We start from the raw sequence: 22,873 nt of genomic DNA on the forward strand, positions 1-22,873 counted from the left end.
GGAACAGCATTGCTTTCCTGTGCGGATGAGATGTTTAAGAACCTAACTCCTGTTGGTATCAATTAGCCTATAGGAGAACCTAGAACCTATGCACAAAATTAAGTGAGGACTTGCTGTACTGTCTGTCCCCTGTGCCCCGAGAGTTTTGGTGATGGGCCCATTTAACTTTTTTCACAACCTTTCAAACCATGTAGCATCAGTTTAACCCTGTGTTTAGAGACAGCGTCTAGGTTACCTGGGTTAGCTGCTGACTAGTTAGTAATATCCTCTGCTTGTGTTTTCTCCTTTTATGGGATTTAAGCAAAGTGGTTGTGTTGAGATTAAGTAACACTAGAGGGCAGCCTGCAAATTAGAAACAAATGATACTGCTCTGCAATCATTTGACACAGCACAGTAAGTAACCTATAGTTCTGTTTCCCAACATTATGACACCAACTTAAATATGGTCTCCCAACATAAAAGAATTGAATTGCTACTTAATGTTTAATTTTAATGTGCCTTTAAAATAAGACATCAAAGCAAACAGTATCATAAAGGTTTCCTCCCTTCCAGAAACTCAGTATGTTAGGGCTCCCTAAAGATGCCTGATGTTTCTAATTCTGCTTGTTTCACTTGTTTGCAACCTCTTTCAAAAAGAAATTTTCCTGGGACAAGCTTTATTCTGAAACCCCTGAAAGAAAACTGCAAAGTGAAGAGTAACACAGAATATCCATTTTTGAGAATTCTCTTTTATAGTACAAATATTAGTTATATCCAACAATTAAAGATACTGGAGGATCCTTCTGGACAACTATACTGTATCGACACTCACCTAGGGGTCAAAACGGCAACAAAATCTGTGACACCTCATCACCTATGTAATAAAGATTGATTTCTTTCTAAAGAAAATATTATTAAACACATTTTTTCTTCCACTATATAAGCTCTGTTCAAATTTAGCACAACCCAGCAAAAAAGGCCTTGCTGTCTCCTAACACTGTCTTATTAAACAAACAACACATTTTAGGTGTTATTTGTGTATTGTGAATTACATCATCTGCAACATTTCAGTTGCACAAGGCAACTGAAGACATAAACACTTACATAAATATGCCGAATGTGGGGTGGGGAGGGGGAAGGGAGACAAACGCATGTATATCTAATTTCAGAATTCAAGTACTTGCATAAAGTGAAATAGGAAGGAAAAGGGAACAGGTGGCTCGGTGTACCCCCGATTCCCGCAGGAGTGACTCGTTAGCCTTTGCTCTTCCTGCGCCTTTGTGATCCGTTTGTGTAGGTGCTGGCCGGTGCTGTGGTCTTCCTCATATTCTCCACATCATATATGGTATTAACCGCCCTGATGCTGGAGAAGGCAGTCCCAATGGCCAGACCAAATGTGACCGTTCAAACACTCTTAACTTAAAGCTTTTTAGCACTCGTTTTATAGACCTAGGTGTGAGCACAGTGGGACCAGGTCCAAGGCTTTGGAGTTTGGCCTAACAGGTTTGGCTTAATATGTGCTATTTAAATAAGGTTTATCATAGCTATTAAATATTAACTATTCTGTCTGTAAACCCGGGTCCCTGTCCTGGCCAGTGGCCCCACTATCCACTCAGTTCCCCAGATGTGACAACTTAGAACCGTGTTTTACTCCAACTCCCTTATCCCACACATCCAACTGGTCCCCAGGTCTTGATGGCTGTGCCTTGCAAACACACCCAGAATGTTTCCTTTTTTCCACTCACAGTGCTAGCAGATTTCTGTGTCTAAAACACACATTTGATGATGTCATCAGAAGCTTCAACTACCTGTGTATCTGAGTCCCATCTGCAGGACAGGGCTGCCGCCTCCTCGGGCTGCCCTCACTCTCCCTGTCAGTCCTCCGGGCTTCCACACCACCCTGCCGGTCCCTGGGGTGGACCCCTCGCTGCTCTGGGGCCAAGCCCTTCACTTTCCTGCCTCTGGACCTCTGCTCCCGACTTTTCCTTAGACGCACTGCTCTTCATCCCCTTGCCTCCCACCTACTGACATCTCACTCCTCCTTTAGACATGGCTCAGATGCTTTCTCCTCCACCAAGGCCTGTCTGACTTCCCGGCCGGACAAAGCTGCTCCCTCCTCTCCTTCTAGCATCCTCACGACCCTGCTTCTGGGATGGACCGTGGTCAGATCTTACGTTACGACTTTTCACGTATCTACCCTTCTTAGTAGAATTGGGCCCACCATTGGGCATATGGTGGGGACACAAATAATAGATTCTGAACTAGGTCTGTTGTGTCTCTTTGGTATCTAGCACTGGCCTAGTCTAGATGCTATGCTTATCTGTTGAATTAAATTGAACTGCTGTGTTCACTAGACCTGGTAACATGGACCAGAGAGTAAAATGACTTTGTCAAAGGGAAGACCCCCTTCGGCTGTGTCATGCCACTTTATTCCTTGCTAAAAACATGTCTGCTTTTCAGGTATATGTTTGCAAGGCCCAGGAGGCTACGGTGCCAGAGTGTCAGCTCCACCTCCTGTGCCTCGTCACCCTGCAACAGGGCCAAAGTTCCCATCCTTATCATCACTGTTTGTTTTTATGCCTACTATAAACCAGTACTAGAATCCCCAATGAAAACAGCCCCCATTTCTCAGCCACTTTCCCTTCAGATGACGGCTCAAGACCCCGAGAGCCTCGGTGGACAAGGTCTAGAAATGGCATTCAGGCAGGAATTCAGGTCCCAACTGCACTAAAGCCTCGGGTGACGTCCTTGGAAAGCTACTTCTAAACTTGTTCTGTGTTGTATTCAATTCAAAGAGTAGGCATAACGCGAGAACATCTATGGTTGGAAGACTATAATCGTATTTTAAAATGTTGGAGCGTTGAGTCAACAGTGAAATAACATGGAGGAGCACAACCCTCAGATTCAGAAGGTTGGGGACCTTGTCCCAAGCCCTTCCCTTACCAGAGGTATGCTCTTGGGTAAATTATCTGACCCCTCTGAACCTCAGTTATCTCATTTTAAATCGGGCATAACAGTACCTGCCTTGCCTAACCCAGGATGTAATGATATTAAATGAGGCAATGTTTATAAAGGCAGTTTGAAAACTATAAACACTTTGTAAATGAGGTCTCTCTTATTCATTATAACACTGTGCATACTGCTGATGTTGATCGTCATCAGTAAGCCTGATTTCTAAATCTAATGTGGGGCTCAGCAAGACTCCTTCCTGGGAACAGTCAGCCCAGGGCAGGCAGCGCACAGCTGGAAGCCAGTCTGTCCTCTCCCAACAAGGTGACATCCTGAGAAGGTGTGTCTGCACTTTAAACACAGGCACCAAAAGACAATGGAATATGCAAATGAAGTGTGATTACTTTGACTAGAACAAGCCCTCCAGTTAAGATTAGGTATAGCTGACAACATGCAAGAAAAGATATTGCCCCAGTCCTACATTTACATTTAAAACCTTTGCAAGTTCTGCAAGGAATAATTTGCATTTCAATAACAACGTGCTAATGTCAAGCTATTCACAACATTTCAAAGCCTTCTCTAGCACACCTGGCATGTTGTGGGATCTGCTGGGGAGCTGGGTGTGGGTGTTTTCTAACAGCACAGGCAATTATGTGTCCTTTTCCTTCTTGGGAACGGATGTGTTGGGGCAATAGTAACAGGTCTTGTGTTCTGGACATGACAAAATATGAAAATGAAAGCTCCGCCCTCTAAGATATCCCATGGGAATTAATTAATCAACACATTCGACATGTTGAACTTCCTCTCATCACAAATGAGAGGAAACACCTTGTAGATAAAAGTTGACTTTTTAATAGAAAACTTTTTCCTGCACTCTGAACATCCCTTTAAAAGAGAAACACATCCAAAAGATGTTTGTTACCTTTTCTCTTGGCCACAAGTGAAACTACTTCGTTCTTTCTACATACTCTGGACACCAGCAGCAGCTCCTCTTGGCTGGGCAATCGCGGGCTCGTGACACCGCGCTGACTTATTTCTGCTAAACATGAAACCATACTGTGTGTGGTGGGACGACAATCTTGAGAATTATTTTACACATAATCACTACCCTAGAACACACTGCAGCAAATACTGTAAATCAATTTCATTTAGGTAATTTCTCATTAAGTTGCTTATAGATCAGTAAGCTTAATTGTAAAAGCAAAGCAATGATAATAAGCACAAATTATGCTAAACTAGATGAGCTCTGTGCTATTAGTTTCATCATATAAGCTACAAAATGATTAGTCACAGGAATTTAATTCATAAGTTGGCATTAATTTATTATCTAACTTTTATTAGACCCTCTAGTTAAAAGTTGAATGTAGATAGTTTGTTAACAATCTAATTCAGCTTCTTGATACCAGGTCTAAAACTCACAAAGACATAGGGAAAAAGCATTTTCTACAGGAAGTAAGGCCGGTGTCTCTCCAATGCCTATGATATTCCCTGGTCTTTGTTTTTTCACACTTGCAGGAAACTTTCGGGCAAAGGAAATGGCGCTTAGGCCCCTGCCCCCTGCATACAGCAGCGTTTGCTTGAACGCACTGAGGCACCACTCCAAGTCCCATTCAATCTTTGGAAGGAATAAACAGCCTTAGATTCAGCTAGGAGCCGGTAAATACCAGCTATTTTGATAAGAATATTGTTTTAAAACTAAAAACGGTTCACCTACAGATTAAGTCCTCCGTGTCCCTTACAAACTCGTTGTCCTCCAAGTGGCGTGTTACTCTGTACACGACCACTCTGCAACGACAGGGAACCACACTGCTCAGGTACTGGGAACCGGCGTGCTGGGCAAGGCCAGGGGACAGACGCGGCTCGAGGTGCTGCCGTCTGAACGTTCCCCCGAAATACATTGCGTGCCTCGAAGGCACAGAACAAAATCTGTCATCAGAAATCATTAATTAAGGTTAATTCAAGTCCACATTGTATTTGACTGACAGCCACACGAAAGTACTGCTTGATTAAGGCTGTGTGTGTGATATGGTGACTGACTGGACACCCAAAACTAATCCCAGTGTTGTTACTGCGGAGAGGACAGCAGACTGAATTCACAGCAACTCCTCTCCCAACGCAGAAACCTTCCGATCTGAAATGTTAGTTCCACTGTTCTCTCCTACTCCACCCCTCCACTTAAAACAACTAACTTATGAGAATACTATGAAATTTTCAAGACCTATTTTTCTACCCTGTCAAATAATCGGGCGTCCATAATACTGAATTTAAAAACGTGTGTTCGTTCTGCCTCATGGAGGTGTTTGCGGGGGGCCTTGGCAAGGGCTGGGCGGATGATTGCAGCCTAGGGGTTCGCCAGACCACATGATCAAAAACTGCTGTGGCACTTGGAAGTGTTTCTCCACAAGGAATTCCGGTGCCCAGAAGCCTGGTGAAGCCAGTAGCAATTAAGGCCATGTTATCCTTTTAATTTACTTCAAATTATTGGCCTCTAAAATCAATCATTTCATGTGGTTGGGTGAGGGAGGGGTCAATAGAATAGGCACGTGCATTAAAAACGCTTGTGGACCTTACGCAAAAACTGGGGCAAGCTGGATACGGGGAAATTGGAAACAGTAGCTTCGAAGCTCATCCTGAAATAAAAAGTAGTCATTTTCTAGTAAAAAATAAAAAGTGACCAATTTTCTAGATTAGGCCCAATTGTAATGAGGTACAGGTTTTCTTCTTCTGAATCTGCCTGGATTTGAATGCGATGCCCTTTGCATGTCCTGCATTCAGTGTTGTCTGCATCACGTGTGAGATTGTCTGATTTTATTATGTTTTAATTTGCAAGGAATTTAATGGCTCGGCCTAGACAGCCAGGAGTCCTCGCAAGTCCACTTGAGAAACTGGAAGGAGAACATTAGGAAGTGTTCCAGTGGTATCGGTCACAGGGGGCCGAATTCGCGCGACAAAGGAAAGCTACGTTCCACACCACACACCCAGGGTGTGGCTCTCCCTCTTGCAGCAATTTACTTCTCCACATCTTTTCTTGACTCGGTCACACAGTGTGCCCACAACTGGAGAGCTTTTCCTAATCGACCCCTAAGTCACAAACCTAAAAACGAAATAGCCAAAACATTACAATTACAGAAAGGAAAAAATGCTCATATCCTCAACAGCTGACAAAGCAGCAGCCCTAGGTGCCAGGGTTGTAAAACACAGGGAAACGGTCCCTGGCTCCTCAGTAATGTGTGTTAGACCTAAAAAAAATAAAGGTGAAACCTGAAGTAAAGCACTGAATGTTTACACTGCCAGACCCGTGCGCAGCATACAACACTCTTGAGGTCACTTTATTTATTTAGCAATCTACAGGGCCAAAGCCAAATTATGAAACTGAAATTTTGAGCGGAGCCACGAATGCCCTCGTTTGCCTCCACCTTTATGAGCAGCTTTAACGTGAAGTCTGCACCCTTGTGCTTTCTTGTCGAAGGATGAAAGTGACATCAGCCTCTGGACTGTAATTTTTTCCCAGCAAGACTGCGCAAGAGGCAAATCCTGGCGTGCATATCAGCTGGCTGTGCACATAACAAGGTCCAGAGAGACACTCTCAGAAGTTGCCTCTTTTTAATCCAGCACTAAATTAGGCGAGGAGTGGTTTTCGGTTCTTTCGGAACACCACCACTGCCAACATAACCGCCAGTCTTGCAAGCCCTAGTCTATCTCAGACCTTTCCCAAGACACCCCAACACTATCTGAGGCACTGAAACTATGGCAACCGAATAAGAAAGCAGCCTCCATGATTAATAGATGAAGATCCCAGCGACAGTGTCTGGCTGGGGCCATCATTCATGATGCGAGAAGAATTAGCACAGAATCCATCTCAAAAACCATTAACAAGTATTCTTACAAAAATCCACCCGCTACCTGTACTCCAGTTTAGAATGCAGTGAACCATTTGGTTTGTATTTATCACTCACTATGCTGAGACGAGAATGTTCTTACAACTCTGATGTTCACGTTTTTAGAATAATGAAAGGCTTGATATTAATAGACCGGCTCTCCACCTGGGTATTTGAGGGCCTGAGTACTGATGCACTCAAGGACCAAAATGTGTGAATGAAGTCATGTGGTTCTCTGGGGTGAAAAGGAGGAGACCTGGTTGTTGGATTGTTTGAGTCTTTTTGTGGAATGCAGTTTTTCATAAAGCATTCCATTTTCAGGAAAGGAACATTTCCATCCACCAGCTCAATCAGTGTTCTCTCAGTTTCCTCATTCATGGACAGTTGGAGTCTGGGGGAGGGGGGCAGAAGTGCTGGAGGTGCTGCAGTATTAATGAAAAGACTGAATAGTCTCCTTAAAAGGTTCAGGAATGAGAAAAAAAATGGATGCACTGCAGAAAGCACATCTGTAAAAGTCTCATATAACATTAAACCATAATTAATATACTTTATTCCGTCCCAGTCCCCAAAATGTTTATTTTTCCAATGGCATGTTTTCATTGTGTTCAGTGCTATCTCCTGCGCTAACACCGCTTCAAATCACATCATGGCCAAGGGCTACGTCTTAAACATATGGGAGGGTAGAAGGGATAAGAGAAGCGTAAGTAGCATCCATTTTAGAGATTCTCCTGCTAAATTTTGTAATTGGCAGGGATTCTTTGAATTAAATTTTCTACAGATGGCAGTTGCCGGTTAGCGGAAAACCGCAGAAGCGCTGAGTCGTATTAAGTGGAAGCCTCAGGTCCATAGGCTGGGTGTGGACATTTCTATTGCGAACGACACTTTCAAAGCAACAGTTATCACTCTCGCTGCTCAGAATGATCTGGCCCTTCAGTCTTTGGTGCATGTTCATTGCTGATTTATTTCTCTCTTTACAAAATTTAAGAGGAAACATTTTTTTTCCTACATGAAAATACCTGTAACTGCCACAAGAGATTCTCTTCCTCCCGGGCACAGCCGGGGCCCTTCGGGGAACACGGTGATAACACCAACTTACTGCCCCTTCTGCTGGGCCTGTTGGGAGTCAGATTCTTCTGATAAAAACGAGCATGACTATCATTTCAATCAAATTTCAAACTGTACGTCAGTGGATCAGTCGTGGAGTCAATCCTGCCTTTGTTGGGGTCAGCCAACTATCTCCTAAGTTTATTGGGAAGGTAATGGTTTGCTTCCGCCTGGTGTTTCGTGCTCTTCCAAGTGAATTCAGGTTTGGCCTGGGAAGAGTGACCCAGTGAGTGTATGGCCACGTGAAGACCCTCTTCCAAAAATCAGTAACGGCCTCCAATCTCTCCCATCACAGCTATGGCGCTTGGGTCCATCCAGCTCAACCTGAACATCTGCAGGCTGTTCTCAGGTGCCAAATGTGCGCGCCCTCAGATTCTGTAGTGGATTCAGATCCTGTGTTTTATTCTTACCAAGTTAGTAAGTGAAGACTATTGCTTCTTTAAAAACAACTCTTCTTTGGGCTCTCATTTGATGCAGAGCCCTGCGCTACTTGCTATTGTTTTGTTTGTATGCTGTTTTTTCCTTCCATCTCGGGTGTGATATTTCAACGTCCGGAGTTAGGAAAAGGGTCCTGACTCCCCTTTCCGTGGAAGTGACTTTTCACATGCTTCTCAGCCTAACACCCCTGACACTACGGCCATGGGACGGCGCAAATGCTCCTTTCTAGTCCAAAGGTTGTTTCCTCTGCATCACCTCGTTATGTTGCAGGGTTGTGGGCATTTCCTTCTGTAGTCCCCCACCAGGACACGCCCCTGCACTCCTGTCACCCAAATAAAAATAACACCCCACACTTAATGAATGCGTGTGAGTGTGCCAGACATTGTGCTACCCATTTCACAGGTATTATCTTATTTACCCTTCTTAACAACCCGCATTATCATCTTACTAGCATCTTACAGATGGCAGCTGAGTTAAGTAACAGCTCAAATATGTAAATGGCAAAAACTGGGATGCAGATCCAAGTGTGCTGTGTCTACTTAAGAAGCGTGACCCCTGCATCCCCTCCAGACCCGTCTGCTGCCTCCCCCGTGACAGTCCCTCCACCTTTATAAACTTCATACCACAAAATCTAATGAACTTGCCCTTGTTACAGCAAAGATCTAAACATTTCTCTGACTACTCCTAGTTCACTTGGACATGCCTGTTCCACATCAACGTGTACTAGTAAAGTGAGCCAGTTTAGAACTGAGCTAAGCAAAAACAATGCCCTTGCTTTGTTTGTAATGACCGGCCGAGGGCCACTCCCATGCCTTTGCCCCATTTAATGGTCACACTGAAACAATCTTTACTGGATTCAACTGCATTCTCATTACTAAGGCTGTGTTTTCAATGCATTGGCAAATCTTACTTGATTTCATAATGTTTGCACTAAAATCACATCAACGGAGTGTAACTTCTTTCCTGATTTGGAAGACAATGAGGTAGGATCTCCACCAGGCCTAGGGTCTGGGGAGGGGGGAGCCAGCATCAAACCTCCAATTCCAGAGTACATTTCATATTTTACCTAGTACATTCACATTCCCGATTTTGTCTTACTGATACAGCAGTCCTGCAAGTTAGGGAGCATACTATTCACAATTTTTATTTAAAATAATGTAGCTTCAGAGAGGTTAAGTGGCTTGTCCAAGACAGTAAGTGTCTGGAGCCCAGGTCTTCTGACTCCAAGTTCAGGACCTTCACCGACAGTTACCACTGTGTGTGCTCAGGGCAGGAATGTGGGCCAACAGACATACTATTTTCCCCTGGTAGAAAGTTGAATTTTAAAAACTATTAGTAAACTCCAAAAAAGCAAGAAGGTTCTGAGGCCAGTGGTTAGAATGCAGAACAAATGAGTCCAAGGTCAAAAGCTCAATCCCCATAAATGCTGGCTGTCTCTTAGCTCAGTTTCTTGGCAAGTTGATTTTACCTAACTCAGATTCCCTCCAGCTTCAACCAGGTGTCCCACAGATGTGTGCTCTTGGCCACAGAAGGGGACTGGGTGAGAGTGTGGGAATGAGCAGCCTCCAGCCCATCACCAAGCCTGGGAAAACAACCCATAGTGAGTGCTCTCCTAATGATGCATGAGACATACCAGCTAGGCACACGGAAGACAGTGTTACACACATGTGCATGTGCACACTTATGCAGGCAGGAAGATAGCTCATTTGATGGAAACAATATAGGAAAATGAGCAGACAGAAGAGATGAAATAAAGACTAGTTGTTTGCAAGATTCATCATTCACTCATTTATGCACTCACTCAACAGACACTTGTCCTGGAGGGCCCAGGATGTGCTAGGTTTAGGTGCCGGAGGTACAGCAGCGAATCAAACATAAAGATATCTATCCTCATAGCATTATGTTCTAGTGGAAGGTGAAATAAATTAGGACAACATAGAGCTTTTTGGGTTGTGAAAAGTGCAGGGAAAATGAGGCAGGCCACGGGAGTAGGACGTGTTGAGGGGAAAGGGTGAAGTAAATGTAAATAAGGTGGTCAGCATAGGCTTCGGTGAGAAAGTGACAACTGAGCAGAGGCCTAAGGCACGTGAGGAACAAATCATGCAGCCATCTTGGGCAAAGACCCTTCCCAGGACACAAAGGAGAAGTACAGAGACCGTGCAAAGGACCAAGGAGGGCACGCTGGGCATATTCAAGGAACCCCAAGAAGGAGTGGAGGTCAGAGAGGTGGGGACCCAAGTGCAGAACAAGTGGGGTCCTGAGGACTTCGGCTTTTACTGAAACAAAGTGGGGAAGCGTCTGAGCCATGGAAGTGGTCTGATCCAGCTTAGCTTTTAAAAAACTCACTTTGGCTACAGTGTGAAGACAGTAGGGGGCCCAGGGAAAAGCAGGAAGACTGGCTGAGAGGCAGGCACAATAACCCAGCAGGGGGCACAGTGGCTGGGACAGTGTGAACACCCGGAAGTGGGAGCCCTGGAGGAAGTCTCCCTGCACTGGGGGGGGGGGGGGGGGTACCAACAGCACTGCAGCTGGAATGGGGGTGGACAGAGCAAGAGCCAGAGTTTAGGCTACAGCAACTCAAAGGATGGAAATGCCATTTATCAAGATGGGGAACATTTTAAGAAAAGCTTATTTGGGGGAGAAAGATGTGAAATTCGATGTTCGGATCATACTAAGTGTGAGATGTGTGTGAGATGTGTCCAAGAGGAGCCACCTACCCTGTGAGCACTGGCTGTTGAGGGGCACAGGAGAGAAGTCCGGGCAGAAGAGGTTTTTGGGAAACATGAAAGTATTGATAGTTTTATGTGACACTCCTCATTAGTGTAATGAGAATTAGAACTATCTAGTAAAACAAATTTGCAGTAAGTCATGAGCTTCACAAAGCAAGGTGTATATCCTATACTGTAGTAGTCCCATGCTGAGAAGTATTCTGAACTCCCTTGTCCCCTTGAGGTTTGTGTGGTATGATATCTTATTTGCCCATTTCAAAGGGATTAAATGGCTCGCTCCCTTCCCTGCCTTACCATATCCCCAAGAGGCCATCGTGTGGTTGCCAGCAGAGAATAGCTCAGTTGCTCTTGCAGCACACCAAAGGCAGAGGAGAAAAGCCTTCACTCTGGGGTAGAAATCACAGAGACAACTTGGCTTCAAGGCAGAGAGGAGGGTTATTAATACGGGAGGGCACAGCAGAATGCTTCCTGGCTTCACCTTCCCCGGGAGGTGGGAACACCCAGGCAGCACCCACTCTGGGAGCTGGACAATTGTCTAAATCCGAAGATGGGGTGTGGGGGAGGGGTGAGCACAGAGACACAGGCAGGCTTTCCCAGGCACTACACTGCAGCAAATGGCAGATGCCTAATTAAAGTATTTGCAATGAGTTCGGCTTGTTCTGTGGTTCCTTTCTGCAAACAAACAAACAACAAAGATGGGAGAATACATTAGCTCTTGGCCATCTAGTTCTAAGACAACTTTTTCTCCAGTCATCACTCCTTTGTACTGTTTGGAAAAGAGCTGAACTGCTCTACACACATAGAGAGTTAAGTATCTGACTTATCTCCTTGTTCCAAACAGTACTTTCCCCTCCACTTCATATGAGTACAATTACCCATTTGCTTTTAAAGCCTGAGTATTTGTTTTGAATTTAATAAAAGTTCTTAATTTGGGTGTCTTATTTGTATTCAGTGAAGATAAGTCTTCCTAATCTTGCTATCCTTCTGACTCAACACTCTTGGCATTGTTATCCACCTACTCAGAATGCAAATGCTATATATTTTTTTAATGATGGGAAAAGTATTCACTAGACTTTGAAAGAACTTGAGGGGTGTTTGTGTGTGTGTCTGTGTGTGTAAACAGAGTTGCCACTTTATAATAACCACATACTTGAAGGCATATTTTTTTCATTGTAGAAGTAAAAACAGTTCCACTTGAAAGTGGAGAAATGTGAACTAAGTGTGACTATTTTATTTACTCACTCATTCAACATTTAGTTGAGGTTCTACACTGAATCTTATGAATTTTGAACCTGTTCTATCCAATAAGATGTCCTATCCAATGAGAGCATTCTGCAGATGGCTCCTGAGGTCAAGATTCGGGGTGTCTGCTGAACATTGATTGACACGTGTGGACTATATGTATGCATTACTGGGAATGTGGCCCATCTCTAAGAGGTGGTCACTGCAAAATATAACACTTTGGGAAAGATTTTTGTAAATAAGAACACAAATAGGAAACATGAACACATCGTAAATAAGAAACACAAACTAGAGTGCTTCTTTAGACCAGGTTGAAAGAAGACGTAATAGGAAAGTAAGGCTTTATATCTGATAGTGCATTCTTTTCTGCTTTCAGGTTTGGAAAGTGCCCTCATATGCCAGAATGTCCTGAAACCCAAATATCAATAGAGAGTACAGGTTGCTCAGGATTCAAATTAAAGTTAACCATATAAACAAGCATGGGTAAACCAAATTCAAACAGTGAGTGCAATTATTTTTTAACAGATAGTTTAGGTTCATAGGTGGAGACATGGTTCTGCCACTGTATTTAAGGTGAGGTTAATAATTGACTTTGGTGCCTGGAATGGTTTAATCAAAGCTTACTGCAAATCGTAAAACTGCTCCATGCAGACTAAACAGGGTATTAAAAAACCATACAAAATACTTGTAATCTTGACCTCTAGTAGCCAATTGGATACGGTGTAAAAAAGTAAGATATTCTAATTATCTTTACTTTTGGGGAGAAAAAAACTAAATAAAGGATTCATGTACCCAGAACCAACAGTGCCCCCCCCCCCCCATCAGTGGCAAACTGAGGACTTCATGCCCAGGGAAAACATGGACAATTATCAAGATTAGAGAAAGACAGGGCAAAGGCGCTCACCCTTCCTACTCGGAAAAGACTTAAAACCAGCGCTGCGGGTGCAAGGGATGGGGGTGGGGGTGGGGTGGGAGAGGGATATCAAGTAGCTTTGCCGAGACCTGCTGGCAGGACTCTGCAACAGGGTCAAACTTTTTTTTTTCCGAGTTGAGAAAAAAAATTAAGTTGTGCACACGAGTGTGAGAAAGTGTGTGTCGTGCGCGCCTGTGTTTTTAAACCTCTCACGGATCACATTCAGTAGCAACTTGATTTCCATCCAGCATAAACAGAGAGCATTCCCACCGTGGCCGTGTCTGGCCACGGCATCTCCAAAGCAACCACCTTTCTCCCAAGGACGGACGCCGAAGGGCTGGAGGGGGGCTGCCCACTGCTTATAGGCCGGAGGACACCCCTTCAATGCTTGCTTTGGCTATGAAGACCCAGGTTCCAATCCCGCGGCACGCACACCAGGCTGCCTGCTCTGTTCTTCCCTAGACACCCGCCGACTGGGAAACTGCGCACGGAGCGCAGGAGGCTGGGATGTGTGCTGGAGGCTGGTACTTGCAAACCAGCCCGACCCGTGAATGCCCACACGCACCCGCGCGCCAGCCGACGGCCACAGGGGCCGCATCAGCATCCCGAGTCCTGATCCTGAACTCTTCTCCTTCTACTGCTTGAGACATTGGTCTAGCAAGTGCAGCGCTGTGGCCCCAACCCAGCGGACCACCGTCCACCCGCGGGCCCGCATCTAGCTCCCAGCCGAACTCTGGGCTGCCCACCTGCTTCCTCTGCGTTCGGTTTCTCGCAGGCGGTACACACTGAGCCCCAATCCTGTCATGCCCGCTGCCCCTGGCTTTCAGAGAAACTTTCCACAAGCGCCTAGTCTGGTGACCCACGCTGGAAAAGGAGGAGGAGGCGCTGGACCGAGGGGCGGAGAGGCGGAGAGGGAGCGGGAAAGACAGCGGAGTCCGGTTTCCTTTCCCGACACTCACGAGCTCCCTGGCTCCCCCTAGACCGCTGGTGTTGTGGGAAGAGGGAGGGGACGTCAGGATCCTGCTTTGCACCGTGTGCCACAGTGTAGAGCTGAGTAGAAAAGCAGCGAACACAGAGAAGAGGCTCTTCCCACCCCAGGGTGGGTGGGCATTGTCAGACTGTTCCCGAGTGCCCGCGAGGCAGCGCTCTAGGTCGCAGCTAGTAGTTCGGACAACCAGAATCAGGGGCTGGGGCAGAGCCCTTGTCTGGGTAGCAAGAACTGGGCCATCTCTTGCCAGTCTTTCCACCCTTCCATCTCCCGGGAACCTCCTTTCCAGAGAGGGACCTCGTAGATTCTGGAGGAGGGCGCGGCGGGCACCGGTCCTATCTGTATCGAGGGGAAGGACGCAGCCGCGACGGGTGCTGTCCTCACCGCCTAGGAGGGAGCTGCGGCGAGGGACAGGGCTGAGGGCGGGGGCGCCACACCACACCGGGAGGAGACAGCTCCTGGGCACTCATTCCGAGCAAACAAAGCCCGAAACCTCTGGTGCCAGCGGCCGCGGGAACAGGGATGTCACCAAGTGGCAGGGCGCACGGGTACCAGGGCCATTACAAGTTTCCTGCACTCCACAGAGCCCAGCCCAAACCCCGCGCGGACAACAAAAGATTCTCTTTGCTTTCCCACCGTCTCTGTGGAACCCATTCTCCCACCCAGAACCCAAACCTGGTGCTGAGCAAACACAGAGCTCTTCTACCCAACCTCTCAGCTCTCGAGGGCAGAACCCCTTTCCCTGCTTTCGCACCAGAACAGGGAGGGCTCTTCCGAGAATCTCACTCTCATGGGCCCTCTCTGCTTCCTCCTGGTGCAAAAGTGAGGACGAGCCCCGGGTCTACCACACACATCCCGGGCCAGACAACCGTCCTCCCGGTCCCGGTCCCAGTCGCGGTCCCGGCCCCGGGCGGCGCCGGGCTAGCGGGCGGCGCGGGTGGGGAAGCCCGTAAGCACGGAGCCTGGCCGGTCTCTGCGGCTCAGGGCACAGAGGAGCGGCCAGCAGGGCTCACGGTTGCGTCCCCCAGGCCGGGCCACGCTCGGGAGGCAGACGCACGAGATAAAATAAAACGTAGGTACCATAAAGCAGGCAGCGCGTGCGGGCTGCGGCCCCAAGACCCGCAAGCTGGAGCAGAGCCGCCCGGGAGGTGGAGCGCGCCAGGACGCCCAGCGTTACCTTTTCGGTGCATCGACGGGTAGGCGGCCGGGGCTCGGAGCGGGCTGGCACAGCGTGTATCCCATTTAGTAATCCATTATCGAGGGGATCTCTCCGGGCCGCGAGCTGCGCTCTCTCCTTCGCAAGCCTTTGTCATTCCTACATGTGTGCTTGCCTCTTTAGGGATAACAGTCGCGGCGACTACTTTCTGTGATGCAAACGCTCTGTGTTCATCTCCAATGACAGGCGGAGAAGGGGAGAAGAAAAAAAGAAAGAAGAAGACAACAAGGAAGGAGTAATGTTCAAGAAACTCTTCTCCAAATCCAAATTCCACTTGGATTCCACTCCAGTGAGTCCCTTCGGTAGTGTCTGCGCCGATTAACAAGTCATTTCAGGGTGGGGGGCGGGGTGGGGGCAGGGGCAAGGGTGCACCCTCCAGCCCCGTTCCGCGGCCGGGAGCGCTGTGCTTCGGGTGTGGCGACGCTGGCCGCTGCCGCCGCTCCTAAGCGGACATCGCGGGCGGGCGGTCAGCCCCGGGGAAAAGCGCCGCTGCTGCGTCCCGAGCGCCTGGGCAGCCGAGTGCGCGGGGAGCGGAGTTGGCTGCAGCCTCACCCGGTGCCGCTCACTACTCCTCTGTCACCAGAGAGGCAGCCGCTCCCGGGCGGAGCCAAGTCCCGGACTGGATTACGCACAGCGGACTCTCCCGCAACCCCGCCCCCTTTGGCTGCTGTCTTCTCCGACCCAAAGGAGAGCTGTGGGGTTTGTGTGTGAGCGCGAGTGAGCGAGACGGAGAGAACCGACGCGGCGTGGCGGCAGGTGGAGCCTTGGGCCGGCTGGCCAGTGAGGCGCCCTTCCTTCGCGTACCCGGCCCCTCGGCGCACTGGGCGGAGGTCCCAGAGGGGGCGACGCTGGCAGGAGCCCAGCCCTCGCCTCCCCCATCCCCGCATCTGCTCTGCCAGGGGGTGGGGGGCGGGCGGAGGGAAATCCCGGACAGCCTTGCGGAGTCCTGCCAAATTAGAAAAATAAATAAAAAATAAACGTAGTGCAGGAGCGAGTCACAAGGAAGAATTTGTTCATCGATTTTCTTAAATGGAAAAGTTTTAAAGCATGAGGGTAAGTGAACGGCGAGCCTTTGTAATTCTGACTACAGTATGAAGAGGTAGCTCCCCGAAGTGACGGGCGCTCTGCGCACCGGGATGAATTGGGAAGCAGCGGGTGCGGTTAGAAATAGGCTTCGAAGATAGGAACGCAGCTGTGAGTGGACGCACATACAACACGTTAATAAAGCATGTTAAGTAAGCAAATAAACCATAGCACAAAGAATGGTGTTAACGACGATCTGTTTTAAAATCTAGAAAGTGTGTAGGGTGTTCTTAGAAATAAGATACAATAAACAAACTAAATAAACTTCAGAAATAAGACGCAAACAATTTCCATGAGAATCCAACAGCTTCATGGAAGAAGTAAATGGCAACTTCTTCCAAGGCGCTATTGTTAGTGATCACACGACGAATGGCAGGCACGGCCTTCCTCCATCGCTTGCACAGTCATCCGCCAACAAGTCTTGCTGCCGTTACGGGCTTGTGCCAACGGGTCCGGCCACACCGAGTCCCCCAAACCCGGCCACTGAGCGCTCCAGCCGCGTCCTCTCGCTGTGCGAACAACTGCGCGCCGCGGCCGCTGCTTCCCAAGTGGGCTTCGCAGATGGTGCGGGCCGTACCCACGGCCTTTAGAGAACCTAACACTGGGCGGCCAAGCAGTTCTCGAAGCAATAGTTACTAGTCATGGGGTCGGCCAAGAAAAGCATTGAGAGGGAGATCAGGGGTCTCATTCAGCCTTAGGCCGAGTGCCCTCAAACACGTGCTTCAGAAACAGTACCTGTTCCCCAGCCCGGCTAGGGTCACTAATAAGCGCCCAGTTCTCTTTTTTGTGGTCCCGCTGGAAACCCAAGTTACGTACAGACATCTGCTCACGAGGACTCACGAAGAATAAATGCACGTGCGGCAACACCATACATGTATAAATAGTAGTATTATTTGCACAAACTATCTGGAGAAGGTGGGGGAAATAATAGTTAAGGGGGAAAGTCATCCTCTGCTGGTCGCCAGAGATACCAGCAGGGGCCGCTATCCCCACCTTTCCCCGAACAAAATCGCTACGGATTCCAGGCAGCAATCGGGGGGCGCGGCCCTGGGTGCGCGCGCAGTCGCCGGGACGCGCGGGGCTGGCTCGGGAGGGGCTGGGGCCTGGGGGCGGCGGGCCGAGAGGTGAGGTTCGGCGGACTCGGGGCTCGCCCGCTCGCGGAGGTCCTTTTCGAATTCAGCTGGGACCGGGGGGAAGGGCGTTGACGGGCGGGGACGGCCACCTCCTGGGCTGCGCAGTTTAACACCCAGGATTGGGTTGGAGGCGGCAAGGCCACCCGAGTCGGGTTCCGAGCTCCTCCTTGCACCCTAGACGGTCCCTAAACCCGAGGGTCCTCGCGGTCCCCCGGGAAGGCACCTCCAGCAGGCCCGGGCCGCCGAGGCGCCCTCATTGGCTCTGCTGCTGATTTACATGCTAATTGTGTCTGAGAAAAGTTCTTTAATTGGCAGAATTAGGCAGAGCAAACGAATTGTTTCACAGGCTGAACCAAATTAATTCCGAGTTTAACTTCTTCCCTTGGAGAAACAAACAATTAAGCTGTCTTGTTTGCTTTATGGATATATTGGGAATGCCCCACATCGAGTTTCAGGATATGTTTTTAAAAGGAAATGATTTTCATTAATAGTTGCATGTTTAATTTGCAGGAACGCTGAGCTAAGAAGCGAGATTAAATTTACCTAGTTTAAAATTATAGAATACAAGAAGAAAATAATTTGAGTTAACTTTCACTCGGCTAAGAAATACCACCCAGAATCTTTCCGGCAATTACTAGATTGTGAAGTCTGACCATCCAGGCGAGATTATTTGTCTACCTGCGGGGGGAGAGAGGTGGCTCCGGGAGCAGGAATTTAAAAAAAAAAAAAGAAAGAAAGCCAGCTATTGTGTAGCTCCCTGAAGCCCCAGGGGGGCACCTGTGGGGAATAGGCTGAGGAAACTTCATGATGTCATTTCCCCTTCTGTGCACCGCAGACCAACTTCCAGAAGCCTGCCTTAACTTTCCAGTAAAACTGCTAGCCTTCAAGTCCTTTGAATTCTGCAATCTACCCTGTCTCTTAGGGAGAAGAAAGCCAATGGGAGCTAAAGAATCAGAGTGTTAAAACCGGAAGGAAATTTAGGCTGCTTTGTAGTTAAGGAGCATGAAGTGGAGTGGGGAAGGCCTTCGTCTCTGGAGGCCAGCTGTGCTTATATGAGGTACTAGTTGGTGATCTTGCACAAGTCACTCGTAAATCGCAAGTGTGGGCCCTGACACTGCTCTGTGACGTTAACTCGAATCATTGTCATGCTTGTCATCCTCCACACCAATGCTACCACTACATATTACTGAGTCAGAAGGAGGCGCAGAGGAAAGAGGCGGCTTGTTTTGTGTCAGTGCTGAGAGCACCTCACAACAACTCCTCTTCAATAGACGCTTGTTTGACAGCACCTGCTTCCCCTCACATCACCTGGGAAAAGTATGGAGGAAAGTTACACAGAAAAGTTACACAGGGTCCTCTTAGAGACCACATCTAGCTGTCGGATGGGAATCTCTGCTGTAAGATGAAAGAGAGCGGTGAACTTGGGAGAAGGACCTGCTGGCACCACTCAGACCTTGTGAGTGTGAATTCCTGGAGGACACTTGGGAGTTTGGCCGGTGCATCAGGCCATTTTCTATCCTAATGAGGAAATCTCTCTGTGTCTACAATCCCTTCACCAAAATCCCCTTCCTTGTCTTAAATCGGTGGTTTTAAAATTCATTTGCATGTTAGAATTACTGGGAAGGAGTGAGTGGCACAAATCCCCGGGCTCCGGAGATTCTGATTTACCAGTCTAGGATGGGAGGTGGGCATGGGTATTTTTTTAACTCCCTGGATGATTCTAGTCTAGCCGGGGATGAGAACCACTGTCACAGTGGATCCCGGGTGTGCTCTAGAACACTGCTTTCCCCAGCCCCTTCCGGTAGGTCTGTTTATTTTCCCTCTTTCCCATTTATCCCAGTGTTGGAAAGTGCCCTTGCTCCTCAGACCGTTGCTCCTTCTCTGAAAAACTCCCAAACCTTTGGAGGTTGTGCCGTACAAATATGTTGGTGCTGTCATCCAGACGTCATTTTTGCACCATTTTTCAAAGACTTGGTAGTATCCAGCGTACTGTCCTTTTATTGGTCCCATCAATGGTCACCATTCATGGAAGTGTTAGTGTCCCCACAGCCGCTCACCCTCTGCTTCTCAGTTTATCTTAGCCTTCCTCTACACTGTCCTTTTCCCTCACTCACCTCTGCGCCCACGCCCCCCAGGGCTTCCTGATGAGCCTTATCATCAGAAAAGGCTCCTTCTTCTAAATCAGGACTGCTGTCATCCCACTCTGCAGTCACAACTTCCTCCCTTTCCAGCTTGCTTGTTAGGCACTCTTCCACACTCACTGTGGTTGCATGAAGACCTCCAGCCCTGGGTCTTGCCACTCTTGCCCCAGCCGCCCACTTTCCCCTTCTCGCGCTCCCCTCCCTATCCAGCCAGCTTCAGAATGACAATCTCTCTTGTGAACACTTTCAGCTCCCTAGCTCCTCTATCTTTTGGTCACAGCCACCTGACTAAAAACCAGTCCTGAATTATATAAATATCAGCCTTCTCCACTCTTTCACTGGGCAGCTGAAACCCACTAGAAAAAAAATTAAAGCACACATCCAAGCAGGGGTGCCCTCAGTTATCAACCTGGGTTGGACCCTCAGTACTTCCTCATCCTTATCTTCCCTTTCAGCCTCCAACTTTCTTCCCTTCAACCAGAGGCTGTGCCCTCTGTGCCCCCCTGCTCCCCTGGGTGGGGGAAGTCCATCAGATAGGAACGTTTTGCTTCAGTACTCATTATTTTCTGCATATCTCTTATGGTGGAGGCAGTGTCCCTCCTTCCGTTGGAGGCTAATCTCTCCGCCTGTTCTCGTTTATTCATTCTCAGAAATTCTGTCTTACTGTCTCCACCCTCCTGCATCTCCCCATCAGCATGTAAACAAGCTTCTGTCTCTCACATCTTAGAAACAAGGCAGGCTTAGATCCTCTATGCCTTTCGAGCTGTTCCCCCTCTCCTCTCTTCACAGCCGCATAGCCCCACAGATTGTCAGCAGTCACCGTGGCCTCTTCCTCGTCTCCCGGCCCTCATTCCTGTTAGGCTTCTGTTCCCAGTGCTCCATTAAGAAGGCTTTTGTTAAAATCTTCAGTGATGTCCGTGAGAATAAATCTAGTGGACGTTTTAAAGGTTTTATCTGAATTCTCAGCAATGATGAACACACAGCCATTCCTTCCCCCATGAAGCGAGCGCTGTCTCCTGCCTCCTACCGCTCTCCATTCTTTAACTTTGCTTTTCTTTGGAGAAAATGGAAAAATTCAGACACTACCTGAAGAATAATCTAAGATCTAAATTATCATCCACCAGGACTAACAACTGTAAGTTTTTTTCCTATTTGTTTCCTGTCTTCATTTCAAGCAATAAAACACTGTGTATAAAGTTTAAGTCCTTACAGTCCACCACCTTCCCCATTCCCATCACTGCCTCCTGGGTCGCACTAATCATGAGTCTTCTGCGCATCCTTGTAGTTTGCGTTCTATGCTGTTCTACCCACCAACCAATATAGAGCAATGTGTTTGGTGGCTTTTTCTCTTAAATTAAACATAAGTTATACCCTGTTTTCTCTTGCCCTCCACTTTATTCTCCAAATTGTAGCTAAAGTGACCTTTGAAAGATACATACCCGATCACATCACCCACCTGCTTAAAACACCCAGGCACTCCCAAGCCTTCAAGGCTGTGCCTGATTTGGTTCTTGCCTGTCTCTCTGGTCTCCCCTCTCCGCTCTGCGCCGTCCCTGTCTTCCCTCTGCAACGCGGCGGATGTGGGAAGTTCCACTTTGCTTTGCTACTGCAGGCCCGTCCATGTGCCTCTGCCTGGGACGCTATCATCTCCCGTTCTCACCTCTCTACCTAGCTAACGCCTACTCATCCTTCACCTTTCAGCCTAGATGTCACTTCCTCAAGAAACACTTTCTTGGTACTCCAGAATATGTCAGAGTTCTCCACTGTGTTCTCAAAGTACACCGCTAAATTAGTCCGCATGTCCCAGGTAGAGTTCATTTCAGTGCAGTTATTTGTCGAATGCTTCTCCTTCCTGTTGGGTCCTCAGCTCCCCGAGCCCTGGGAATACATTTCTTTTGTTTGTATTGAATTTGTAATACTTAGCAGAGAGTAAGAGCTTGGTAGATAAAAGAGGGGATAAGTTAATGAAAGCAGTGAGTTCTTTCTTAAGGAAAAGTACTTTTTCAAGTAGGTAAAAAATAGGTGGTTGGATGGGATAGGACCACTTCAAAAGGGGAAGAATAAAACCCCTAGAAAGTTATTTTGAGATGCCAGTTTTAAAGATGAACAAAACCTAGGTTTTCCCCCAAGATGGGACTTGCAATGTATGGTGTGTGATTTGTTTATTGAATGAGGAAATAAGGATTTACGGATGTAAGTGATGAGTAAATACCACATTTACCAAACTAGATGCTTGAAAGTAAGCTGCGGTAAGAATAGAAATATAACTCTACAAGACCAGCAGAAAGAGATAAAAGTGCAATTTGAATCCACTGGGAACACTGTGAGAGCACCCCCGGACCGCTCTCCCAGCAAGCTGGTCTGTGCTAACAGTGATTTACTGTCTGCCCTCCGTGAATGGCTTCGAGGGTGCCCTCTCCGCGTGTGACAATCGTCCCACTGTGCCGCAGTGAAGCTTGAGCTCCATTCACTTCTGATATCAAATTATTGTTTGGGAAATTAAGAGAATGGTAGATTAGAAATAAGGTAATGAATGAACAATAAACGTTAAGTAAACCAGAACTCCATTTTCCCTCTCACAAAAGCTCCTTACATTTAATGGAAGACGTCAGTTATGTAATAAGAGCAAAGGCTTTCTCTGACCTTATTTTCTTCTTTCTGTTCCAACATAACCTCTTTTCATTGCCCCTCCTATTCATACTTAGACTTAAAAGTATCTACTTGGATATGAATTTGTTTAAAAAGTGCAGTGCCCTAAGTGTGCTTTACACTTTTCATAACCAGATAAACCAGATGATTAAATACCACTTTAAATTTGCTATTTGGCCGAGAGAGATAAAAAGTAAAATATACTTATGTTTTTGAGAGAATTGTATTTAAGGCTTTGCTCCCAGGTAGTAAGGCCTGCTAGTGTAGGCAGTTGTTCTGGCCCATGCTTAAATACAAAATTATTCCTCAGCCCATTTCAAGTCTAGTTTTTAGATGATATGAGAAAGCACCATACTCATATCAACCAAGAGACTTTTTCCATGTTGTTTATGCAGAATCTGTATTTAAGAGTAATTTTATAACCATAGAAA

At 47.4% G+C, this 22,873-nt stretch overlaps 2 protein-coding genes and 1 pseudogene across 4 annotated transcripts in view; 1 reads left to right on the forward strand and 2 right to left on the reverse strand.

Annotated features, from left to right (window-relative positions):
* Positions 1 to 16,107, reverse strand: part of SEMA6A (semaphorin 6A) — a 125,012-nt gene extending 108,905 nt beyond the window's left edge. For all 3 annotated transcript variants that reach the window (XM_053665276.1, XM_053665275.1, XM_037141801.2), the window contains exon 1: positions 15,398 to 16,107. The gene's annotated coding sequence lies outside the window, so the exon portion shown is untranslated. The remainder of the gene's footprint in view (positions 1 to 15,397) is intronic.
* LOC128627448 (uncharacterized) lies at positions 7,359 to 15,410 on the reverse strand. Its single transcript, XM_053665279.1, has 3 exons — positions 15,301 to 15,410; positions 13,979 to 14,678; positions 7,359 to 11,749 (listed from the first exon to the last, which is right to left on the reverse strand). Exons 1-3 carry the CDS (start codon positions 15,408 to 15,410, stop codon positions 11,678 to 11,680), a joined length of 882 nt encoding a protein of 293 aa, XP_053521254.1. The 3' UTR covers positions 7,359 to 11,677.
* A 5,484-nt stretch (positions 16,108 to 21,591) lies between the features above and the next one.
* Positions 21,592 to 22,873, forward strand: part of LOC119046654 (keratin, type I cytoskeletal 18-like) — a 41,337-nt pseudogene continuing 40,055 nt past the window's right edge.

Source organism: Artibeus jamaicensis, unplaced genomic scaffold, assembly GCF_021234435.1.
Source record: "Artibeus jamaicensis isolate MK-2021 breed Jamaican fruit bat unplaced genomic scaffold, CSHL_Jam_final contig_402, whole genome shotgun sequence".
NCBI lineage: Eukaryota > Metazoa > Chordata > Mammalia > Chiroptera > Phyllostomidae > Artibeus > Artibeus jamaicensis.

Excerpts from the sequence above, each read along its gene's own strand:
- LOC128627448 (XM_053665279.1), bottom strand. The coding sequence starts at position 15,410 with ATGCACCGAAAAGGTAACGCTGGGCGTCCTGGCGCGCTCCACCTCCCG. Across the intron at positions 14,679-15,300 it reads CACGCGCTGCCTGCTTTATG|GAGCTGTCTCCTCCCGGTGT; the intron begins GTACCTACGTTT and ends ATGAGTGCCCAG. Across the intron at positions 11,750-13,978 it reads ACCGAACGCAGAGGAAGCAG|AAAGGAACCACAGAACAAGC; the intron begins GTGGGCAGCCCA and ends GTTTGTTTGCAG.